Source organism: Triticum dicoccoides, chromosome 1A (genome assembly GCF_002162155.2).
Source record: "Triticum dicoccoides isolate Atlit2015 ecotype Zavitan chromosome 1A, WEW_v2.0, whole genome shotgun sequence".
Taxonomy (NCBI): Eukaryota; Viridiplantae; Streptophyta; class Magnoliopsida; order Poales; family Poaceae; genus Triticum; species Triticum dicoccoides.
In genome coordinates this window covers 368,033,304-368,043,692 of record NC_041380.1, presented here as the reverse complement: position 1 = coordinate 368,043,692, position 10,389 = coordinate 368,033,304, and the positions used below count along the sequence as shown (strand labels likewise).

The 10,389-nt window shown below is 46.1% G+C and overlaps 3 protein-coding genes across 3 annotated transcripts in view; 2 read left to right on the top strand and 1 right to left on the bottom strand.

Moving 5' to 3' along the window:
* The window catches only part of LOC119273708, a 3,394-nt gene extending 2,802 nt beyond the window's left edge, over positions 1 to 592 (top strand). The window contains exon 3 of the mRNA XM_037554787.1: positions 114 to 592. Coding sequence (XP_037410684.1) covers positions 114 to 203 — 90 coding nt within the window. The 3' untranslated portion in view covers positions 204 to 592. The remainder of the gene's footprint in view (positions 1 to 113) is intronic.
* Positions 593 to 1,240: 648 nt separating this feature from the next.
* LOC119290586 (probable WRKY transcription factor 4) lies at positions 1,241 to 2,848 on the bottom strand. Its single transcript, XM_037569247.1, has 2 exons — positions 2,164 to 2,848; positions 1,241 to 2,061 (listed from the first exon to the last, which is right to left on the bottom strand). The coding sequence occupies exons 1-2, from the start codon at positions 2,613 to 2,615 to the stop codon at positions 1,485 to 1,487; spliced, it is 1,029 nt and encodes a 342-aa protein (XP_037425144.1). The 5' UTR covers positions 2,616 to 2,848; the 3' UTR covers positions 1,241 to 1,484.
* A 4,128-nt stretch (positions 2,849 to 6,976) lies between these two features.
* On the top strand, positions 6,977 to 9,725 carry LOC119273697 (probable NADH dehydrogenase [ubiquinone] 1 alpha subcomplex subunit 12). The gene is made up of 5 exons (XM_037554780.1): positions 6,977 to 7,163; positions 8,249 to 8,275; positions 8,359 to 8,450; positions 8,769 to 8,878; positions 9,332 to 9,725. Exons 1-5 carry the CDS (start codon positions 7,075 to 7,077, stop codon positions 9,494 to 9,496), a joined length of 483 nt encoding a protein of 160 aa, XP_037410677.1. The 5' UTR covers positions 6,977 to 7,074; the 3' UTR covers positions 9,497 to 9,725.
* Positions 9,726 to 10,389: the final 664 nt, after the last annotated feature.

The window sequence follows — 10,389 nt, the reverse complement described above, 5'->3', positions numbered from 1 at the left end:
GTGTTAAACATTAAACGGACTTAACTCGATACATGGACGTTATGTCGTTGTATGTATGATTCCAATTGGATTTCTTCTTTGAATTTGCTTGTGATGTACTTCTGAATTTGCAGTCCAAGGAAGCAAAGAGAAGACTTCGGAAGCCTGCTTTAGTGCATTTAGCTTATGCCAAAGTTATAAAGAAGCTCAACTTCTGCGGCTAGGAAATTGATGGATGGAGGATGGTGATTGGCACATGAATCTGATCAATGAATACTGATTGCCAACTTATCTTGTTACATTTGTCCTTTTGATGCATTGCCATCAGATTTTTGTGCTCCCATCTCTTCACCGATGCCGATGATTATTTTATTGTACTACCATCCACTTGTTTTCTAAACAATCAGTTGATAAAGGCTCCCCTGTGTTTTGTTATGCACACGGAGAAGACTCACCATAGTGATGATAGACAACCTGCTGCCAGTAAGGAAACTCTATGTCCCTTGTCCTAGCTTCAGATTCAGTGAGCTTCACATGCCAATGTTTTGACCTGGAGTTCAATTGTAGAAATTCAGAGGACATTGTCCTGTCTTATGTGCTGTGTTTTCTCGAATCACATAGTTCACCGCTTTGTTTGTATTGTGGTTGTGATTCGGAGATCTTACTGGTGCTGTCAAGGTAAGCTTTCGGCTGCATGGTGAATGTTGTATTTGCTGGTAACTGGGCAACTCTGTGCCATGATGCGCTATGGGAGCAGGTTGAATCTGAGTATGAATGCGTACCCAAGGATAAAGAGCAGCGTTTATTGGCCATATAGAAAGTTATCTTTTTGGGCTGCAATTGGTCTAGAAAATTATGCATGAAACTAGAATATAATGGATTGCATTGTCCAGTCTCATCAGAGACTATGGGCAACAGGGCTTGCATTGTGGTAATGAGATTCTTGTTGTCGTCTGAGCTTTTATCTGCACATTCGGGCCTCAGGTTTTCCTTTCAGCATGTTCCTCCTTTCCTTTTTATCTTTCTTTTTAACCTTTTTTAACAGTGGGGCGTGGCCGGATTTCGCCATCAATCATCATGATGAAAAAGGAGATTGGTGGAACTTGAAGTGATAGATCAAGAGATTCAGAAACAGTTGCCGTGTTAGTAAACTACTACTCCATCCATCCGTCCCAAAATAAGTGTCGCTGATTTAGTACAAGATGACACTTATTTTGCTTCAAGAAGCGAGTGAAAACAGCATGAATTGGTAAGCTATATACCTTAAGCTGGGTTCAGTATAATTAACCAAGTTGTCATCGACAAGTACATTCGAATCTGGCCTTGCATGTTCTCTTGTTGCTAACTATAGTGACATGCTCTTTCCTTCAAGTAAACATAAAAAGGCCCCCCCATAGAAGCTACTACTGACACAAGTAAAAAGTCTCGTCATCAGGACTGTGTAGGCGTCGATTGCTTGCTCGATTTCGTGGCTTCAGCGGTAGAGGCAGACGATGAATTCTGGATTAGATGTAGTCGCAGAAGCCGGAGCTGAAAGGATCAAACAGCTGCTGCTTGCTGTCATCTTCCTGGATCTTGTCGATGGAGGAGAAGACGCTGAGGGCGTCCATGTCCGCGAACAGGTCCAGGTCGCTCTCTTGCTTCAGCTGATGGTGAGCACCAGCACAGTCGACGTCGACGTTGGTGTTGCTACTGTTACGAGCTGCCGCGGCCGCCAATGAAGAGGAAGAGGAGGCGGCGATCTTGGCGGCGGCGGCGGAGGAGGATGACGGGCGGGTTGATCCGGCGAGGGCGTTGCGCTGGGTCGGCCACGGGTGGTTGTGGTCGGAGGTGTAGGTGATGACGAGCATGTTGGGGTCGGTGCGGCTGCGCTCCACCTGCTTCCTCGCCGGGCACCCCTTGGAGCTGCTGCAGCGGTAGTAGCCCCTCGGGTACGGCGACCCCTTGATGGGCTTCTGCCCGTACTTCCTCCACGCCCACAGGTCCGACGGCACCACCTCGCCGCTCGTGCTATGCCGCCCGCTCGCTCCCGGCGCCGCCGTCGGCGCCGGGATGCACACCACCTTCTTCGACTGGCTCTTCCTGCACGCACGCAGCATCGATTATGGCATGTTTTAACACGTAGTAGTGCCATCGGTTCGTGTGAAAGCCAGGAGTAGATTAGATAGATGAGGATATGTTAACCTTGGCTTCATTGCGGTAGGCACACGAGGGTGATGGGCGATCGACATGTGCTGCAGGCGGTCGCCTATCTCCGGCGGCGGCCCGACCACCATGTCGCCTTCCCTCTCGAAACCCGGCCGACGAAGCATCCCGGCCAGCGGCTCTGGATGCGGCCGCGTATATGTCGTCGCCGGCGGTGAATGCAGCGAGATCACGTGATGATCAGACGAAGGAGGCCGGCTACTATTATTGCCGCCCATCATCATGGCCACCATTCCCAGCTGCTCATCGCCATGGCCGACGACCAGGCCGCCTCCACCGCCTCCTCCTTCCAGCAGCAGCGAGCTGTACTCGTCCTCCTCCTCCTCGTCGGCAGCCGGGGTTGGCAGCTGATGAGGCGGGTGCAGGCTTGCCCTGACGACATCGGAGAGATCTCCTTGCTCGCCCGGCGACAGCCAAAACAGGTCACGCATGATCGACCCGACGGCCGCGGCCGCCGACGCCGGTGTTGATTCACTGGTGCAGCTTATGATCGATCGATCAGCCCGCAAGCGCAGCGCCGTGGCCTACCATGCATGCATATCGGAGTCAGCCGAGCGAGCGCTTGTTGTATATATGTGCATGAGGATAGCCAGCTAGCTACACATGTAAGTGATACAAATGAGTGGAAACTGGAAACCCGGGGCTGACTTTTAACACTGGGAAGGAAAAGCGGCGGCAAAGCAAGACGAAGGTGGTGGTGGTGCTACCATTATACAGGCGAGAAAGGAGACAACTTATTATACAGATCCAATAAAATTCACGGTAACTAGTTCGCCGGGGAGCACGCATGAACTACATCTAATCAGTTGATCACAATATTTGAACGAACGGGCTACTGCATATGCCTGCTCACTGATAGAGCCAGCCATTCCGGCGGTCTTGTCTTGCACTGTCCAAATCGGCAACTCCCCCTATCGACGGTCATCCATCCATCGATGGCTACTATCGTTTCAGCGATCGATCCATCCATCTCCTTTTCATTTTCTGTCAAAAAGGACCTCTCGCCGGCCCTCGATCTCAATACCTCTAGCTTTTATCTTTTCTTTTGCCTTTTTGTATCCCGCCGATTCCAGCCACTTCTTTAATCATTTCATGGGTTTCGGCGAGCACTGGCAGCTTGTTAAACTGGCCGGCAAGACCGGGGTAGAAATGAGATGCATGGATCTATCTTGGGCAGCAGCTTTCTGAATTTACTGCCACATATGCATGCCCTTCGGCTGCCACATGGCATATGTGGTATTCTCTCCGACAGGGTTTATAAGGGCTGACATGGAGGTGCCGGCGTGGCTTGTCGGGACCCTGGCCGGTGGCCGCCGATGAAGCTGGTGGAGAAGATCCAGATTGGCGGAAACCCCTTGGTCTGCCCCGGCCGGCCGCACCGACGACAATGCTCAAGGGCGCCGCTTTTCTTCTTAGAGACGTCGGTCTATATCTGCTCCTCTACTTCTCCCCTACCCGCCTCTCGGGTGAAAACCCTAACTCCGGTGAGCGGCGGCGGCAGCGTCCTTGACGTCGTGACCTTCCTGAAGGCGCCGCCTTGAGGGCTGAGTGGTAGTGGGCACCGTGTGGGTCCTTGACGGTTGCTGGTGGTGGGCACTGCTTCAGGGGGAACCCTAAGATCTGGTCTTCCAGATCGAACGATGATGGTACTGCGGTGCCGTTTCTCTCTTGGGAGCATCGTTTGTGAAGCAGCGCTGGATGGCAGAGGCAGGAGGTGGAGCGGCTTCATCTTGCACGGAGCTTTGGTGGAGCTGTCAAGTCATGCCTGACCGACAGGTGCTACGCTGAGTCATGCCTGGTTGGTAGGTGCTACGCATGACAGTCTTCCAGAGTCTTTGCGTCTGGACAGACGAGCGCAGGGCGGTGGCGCTGTTGGGCGCCATGGTGGCATCGATGGTTGTCTGGACTGACAAGGATGATGCGGATCTCTCTCCTGAATATGGGTCAGTGGTCCGGTGATGATGGCGGCTTCTAAAGCGTGTGCATGTGGTGTGCGCTCTAGGTCTGCTGCACCGGCTGTTGGTCCCGATACGTTATGTGGATGGATTGGCGACCACACCGGTTTTAGATATGGGAAGTGAGAGCACTCCATATTATCGAGTTTGTAAGTGTGAGTGATGGTTTCAGGTGGATTGATGTAAGTTTTTGTCAGACCTTTGTGGAATAATTAATAAAGATGACCGCATGCATCGATTGATGCAGAGGCTGGGGGTTTAACCTCCTTTTCCAAAAAAATATCATGTATTTCAAGATCTATTTTGACCATCAGTGTTATACCAATAATATATAATATATATGTATGCCACAATAAGTATACCATCAAATTTGTATTAGAAAGAAGTTTCTAGTGATATAACTTTTATATCACACACACGCCACATATAATATTATCAATGATGGTCAAAGTAATCCAAAAGAAACTTATTAAGCATTACTAACTTGGACGGACGGACTAAGCTATCTTAAAAAAATGCATGTCCTCCAACTGAAATTAACACAAAATGTCAAGCTAGTGACAATTGGGATTAATTTATTACGAGGAGGATTTTCTATCAGCAGTTACCACGGAACCCGTTTGAGGTTTCGCCGGTGTGGAATTTTCCAAAAATTATGAGAAAACATACACTATAATGTAAGATGATCTAATAAAGGGATTAAAGAAGTATGGCTTAATGTGCCCTCGGACGAAAAATAACCTTTTCTTTGCCCAGCGCACATAAAAGCTTATGTTTGCAGTCGCTCCACTGGATCATCTTATATCATTGGCGTGATGTCCCATCATTTGTTTCATATTTCTTGTAAAAAATTAACCTTTAAATCTTAACGAGTTCCCCAGACTACAATGTACATGCAATTTTACCTATCTAGGATCGGTGCAGACTTAAGGTTTTTTTGTCAATCCTAATCATATATATGGCCTAATCCAGACAAAGGGCAAACATGAAGATTAAAAAGCATTGACATCTATTTTGAACTACAATACTATATTTTGTTGATCTTAAATGTAATACTTCCTCCTGTCCATATTAATTGACGCTGGTTTAGTATAAACTTTTGCTAACTTTGTATTAAACCAACGTCAATTAATTTGGATCGGAGGGAGTATATAAATCTTCTAGGGCACATACATGGTCTTAATGATGGTGCTTTAACCATAAATATGTAACCAAACATATTTCATGTAGAAATACTTATATAATTGATGAAAAATCTAATAATTTCAATACGATGTCTTGGATACGAGTAAATTTTTCATATACGGTCAAGTTTATAAATGTCTCACCGCAAAAATAGAAGTTTATAAATATCTGACTTACATTTTGAAAGGGATACAGTAAGTTAGTAACTACTCCCTTTCCAAAATAATTGCCGTGGTTTTAGGGAGTAGTAAAGTTTGAGGAGCAAAATAAACTTTGCTCTAGGATGTCTACACTAGCTAGGCTAGAGGTGGAGAGCCACCATGAAAGAAATAACATGGAAGGAGCACAACAAGATTCTTATTTCCAATGTATAAACGACAAGCTAGCTAGAATGAAATTAAGCAGACAACAAGAAATGGCGGCTGAACCATCGATCAAGCCGGTGAGTGCATGGACTGTTACAAATACTTTCTTGGCCCGAGAAAAGAGGGCGATGCCTGATATCACTGATTCGCCCCTAATTATCCATGACCGAAAGCTACATCTCAAAATCGACCACCTAATTTGCTGCAGTAGTTCTAGTAGTATACAATTAATTTGTTGATGATTTCATCCAGCAAAGTACGTGATGATTCGATTGGTTTGCAAGCAGTCATGTCAACGCCCGATTGGTGAACAAGCTAATCAAATTCACTAGACATATACTAGCTGGTTAGTCAACCATCAAGTCGTCAACCGCATCGATCCTATACTATCCTACATTATCTATCAGTTCCAACATAGTATGTCCATCACGGTCCACTTCCACTACATCGATCGTAGTAGTAACATAGCTGATCTGGTCGTGTTACTGGGAGATTAACAGGGTCACATCACATTCAGACCGACAGCTACACGCACCACGAGAAGCAGAAGCGAGGCGGGATGATGTGAGGCGGACCTGATCGGCGACGGGGCTGGAAGTTGCGCCATGCATGATTGGTTGACGACGATGCGTATGCCTGTGGCGAAATGGATTCGACGAGACGCTTCGAGGGACAGAAAAGATTGGATGGCATGGCATAGGCCGGCCAGCCGCCCGCCTTTTACCACTTGGGAATTGGATGGAGTTGCGCAGGCCCCATCAACCCGTCGCCTCGCCCTAGCCCGTCCGTCCGTCCATGGACGATCGGGTTCGTGCGCACACTCATTCACCCGATTGATCGACCTCTAGTAGCTTAGCTAGCTCTAGCTATAAGCTGTACAGAAGAATCTGAACTAGTAGCAGCTAATGATTGTCCCCCATATATTTCCTCTTTTCCGGCCGGGTGGTTCGATGATCGTTTGACGGATGCGTGGCTAGCTTGCTGCGTGTGGCCGATGGAATGACACCGCTGAGTTAAGCTTGGTAGGGTTGCAGAGTATGCGCAAAAAAAAAGATAGGGTTGTAGAGCTGGAGTTCATTCTAGGTTTTTTTTTTTTGGAGACATTGGAGTTCATTCTAGGCGAAGGAGGCTGCCATGAGAGCTTTTTTGAGTTTTTTTAATATGCATAACAATATGGCTCGGCCCAGTTGCAAAATGCTTGCTCACTATTTTTGTCATGGATGACAAAGTGAGTGAGAAGAGAGTGGGCCGGCCCAGACCGTCTTGGTCCGCTTCGCCTATCTCCTCCTACCTTTCATTCTAGAGAGAGAGAGAGGCATCGCATCGCGGATCGGCCATTGAGAGAGAACGAAGGGAGAGCGGCGGAGGAGGCGAAGGCATCATCCATGGCCGCGGTGGTCCGGAGCGTGTGGCAGGGCATCAGGGAGAAGGGCCTCACCAACTTCCTCCGCCACGCCCGCGAAGAGGGATACCTGTAAGTCTACCCCCCTTCCCCCACCCCCTCGCCCCCTCCCGGATCTGAGATTCGTCCATGCTCCTTCTCCTGTGGCTGTTCGGTCAAGATCCCATGCGATTATCATCTAGGGTTTCTTCAATTTCGAACGCCTCGCGTGTCAGTTCACTTATTATTGGGATCGCTAGTTTCGTCCGCATCCAAATTAATGAACCCAAATGAGTAGGCAACATCACATATTCACCTACTGCCTCAAATATCCCTTAAAAATAAACCTGCTGCCTCAAATTACATAGTAAGCTTACATGCCTTCGAAATTATTCTGCTGGGATTGCAAGGCCTGAAAACAAAAAACACAAATGAATGTTCCTTCCTCTTGGTCTATGCAGTTTAAGACAAAATCATCCGGTACACAAATGCATCTGCGGATGTTATCATTTTCCTCAATAATAAATCACAACACAGCATACCTTCAAGAAAATAATAAGGTAATAGTACAACACAACACAATGAGAAAGTGCGGGGCAGTGCAAAATTCATACCATCGGTCAGCCACTGTACTCATTGGCTTTTAAAAAATTTCATGTGCTTTCACCTTCCACATAATGCTTTTCGATTAGTAGCAGGACTCTAGCATCCCAGAATATAGTACTTTTAAACCTAGGTACACATTACAATTAGATCTAATAGTTGTGAATTCTCACATTAAGGTATCTTCTTTGTGAAAGCATGTGCACAACTTTGCTGCTGCTTCCAGTTATTACTTGATAGGTGTATATATCGTTCCATCAGAGAGCACATTTTTATTGTGATGAACTGGTTACGGCCTGCAGCTTCAAGCCTTCAAGTTGGTGTCCCCACTTCTTAAAAGGAATCACTTTCACTCTTTTCAGTTTTCTAAATGCAATAGTTGTGTTGCTTTTTGGTGGAGTATCACCATGTACACTAACCTATTCTTGTTGGTATTCTCTGGACTGTTTTTAAATTTCTAAAATGATATGGGCCTCATAGAATTCCATAGTAGGAGGAAAAAAGAGAGCTAAATTCTACATGTCTTTCTTTGTTTATGCTTCTAATCTAATGTTGTAACATGGTTTTATTTACAGAAAATGCCTTGGGGACGGAAACCTATTGTAAGTCCTCCCTCCCATCTCTCCAGTTTTGTTCGAAGGGATGTGTGGTTGTGTGTCAGTGTGCAGACTTCTCTTCTTTTCAGGCAAACCAAAATTCACAACATTGGTGCAACCCTTGTAGGAGTTGACACTTTTGGAAACAAGTACTATGAGAAACTACATGACACTCAGTATGGTTAGTGCATCGCCCCTTAGTTGAGCTACTGCAATTTTTTATTGTCGAATTCTATTGCATGCCCACATTAGAATGTTGACCATCAAACTTATAGACATTGCCACTTTAGAAAGAACAGTATCGGACTCTATACTCATCATCTCCTGTTGTCTAAGATTTTGTCTCTCGTCTCTTCTTTTCTCTAACGCCTGAGATTGGAACTTTGCTAACGAACATTCCAAGCTTGACGATTTGTATTTCTATGTGTGAGCATACTTCTTGTGCTTCAGTGTTTCCCCCTGATGATGTAGTAGAAACTAAACATTGTTCAATCTTCAGGAAGGCATAGGTGGGTAGAGTATGCGGACAAGGGTCGCTACAATGCATCCCAAGTGCCTGCTGAATGGCATGGATGGCTGCACCACATTACAGACAGCACTGGAGATAAGGCAAGCTGTCTCTTTCCTTGTGCTATTTTCCTGCGCATATAAAATTTCTGAGATGCTTTATCCGTTTAGGCAGGATTTCCTGAACAACATGTATTACCTAAGTTGTACTACCTCCGTTTAGAAATAAGTAACACTGTTTTAGTTCATATTTGAAGTAAAAAAGTGTCACTTATTTCCGAACGGAGGGAGTATAAAATAAATGAGCACTTAGGCGTGTCTATAAGGCCATGGAATCAATGGGACTATGAAAGTTTTCTTATTTTCCCTCATTTTTTTTAAGTTTGATTATTATTTGAACGGTGCAATAGGCTGCTGAGAAACATTATCACTTTTTAAGCTATTGTTAGCCGAAATGCCCTTTGATGTGTGCAAGTAGATTCAGTGCACTAGTTTTACTATTGGTAATTCGAAACCAAGTAGCTCATAAATATGACTTTCTTTTGGAGGGGACAGCTGCTGGAGGAGAAGACTAAAAAGTTCATTAGGGAGCACAGACAGAACTACACCGGACAGGGTGACGACTTGATCTACCACTCCAAGGGGCATGCTCTGAACCCAGGGCAAAGGGACTGGACAAGGTACCAGCCTTGGGAACCAAAGAAAGAAGAGGCCACCTGATCTGTATGAATGGTACCTGATAATCCTCTTCTATGTTTCGCATTTGGTTTGGTGTCGCGGATCTAAAACCGCCAGTCACCTTGGTTTCATGGACTGGACCTGAATAATGTACTCTATCTGATACTGAATACCTGCCACTGAACAATTTTAATCTCTGTGGATGTGGCAATTGAGAAACTGGCGATTCGGTCGTCGGTGTTTGCATTGAAAAGTTTCTTTTTTCTACTGATGTCAATGGTGCGTGGATGTTGAGATGCTGAAAGGAGATAATATTGTTTGGTAAATTCCGTGGTGTTGCAACATGCCCGTGTTCTTTTCTTATCATTTTCTCTTGAGAAAAGGCCACCATCACCATTCATGTCAAGAAGCTACATGTACACACGGGGAAGACACTCAACCACATGGAACAGGAAACCTGGGCATGGGCTGCCCTGGCCTGACAGCCTAGACTCAAAGCCTGACGGTTGAGCTGGACAAGGGCTCCAGTTTTGGCCCGAACAATTTAGTAGGGATGGGACATGAGTCCAAGACCAATCCATTCCATCCCACTGTATTTCTAAACCAAACACACCCTAAAACAGGTTTGGAAAAGAAGATGGGCAATGAAGACCCGGGTGAAGTTGGGCCACTGACATATGGGCCCACCTATCAGTGTCCCAACTGCACCCTGCAGTACGCCAATAAAAATGCATCTTTTCTAGTTTGGTTGGAATTCATTGGTTCATCTTAAGAGAATATTCCTCTTAGATGCAGAACACGCTTGATCCGCAACCAACTTCTTAGTACATCAACACTAGAAGTGGCGGAAGATGGGTAGGTGGAGCCTCTCAACCAAGACGTCGTGGTTGGCGAGTGGGGACTCTACTGAATTTTAGCATGGGTGTGGTAGATTA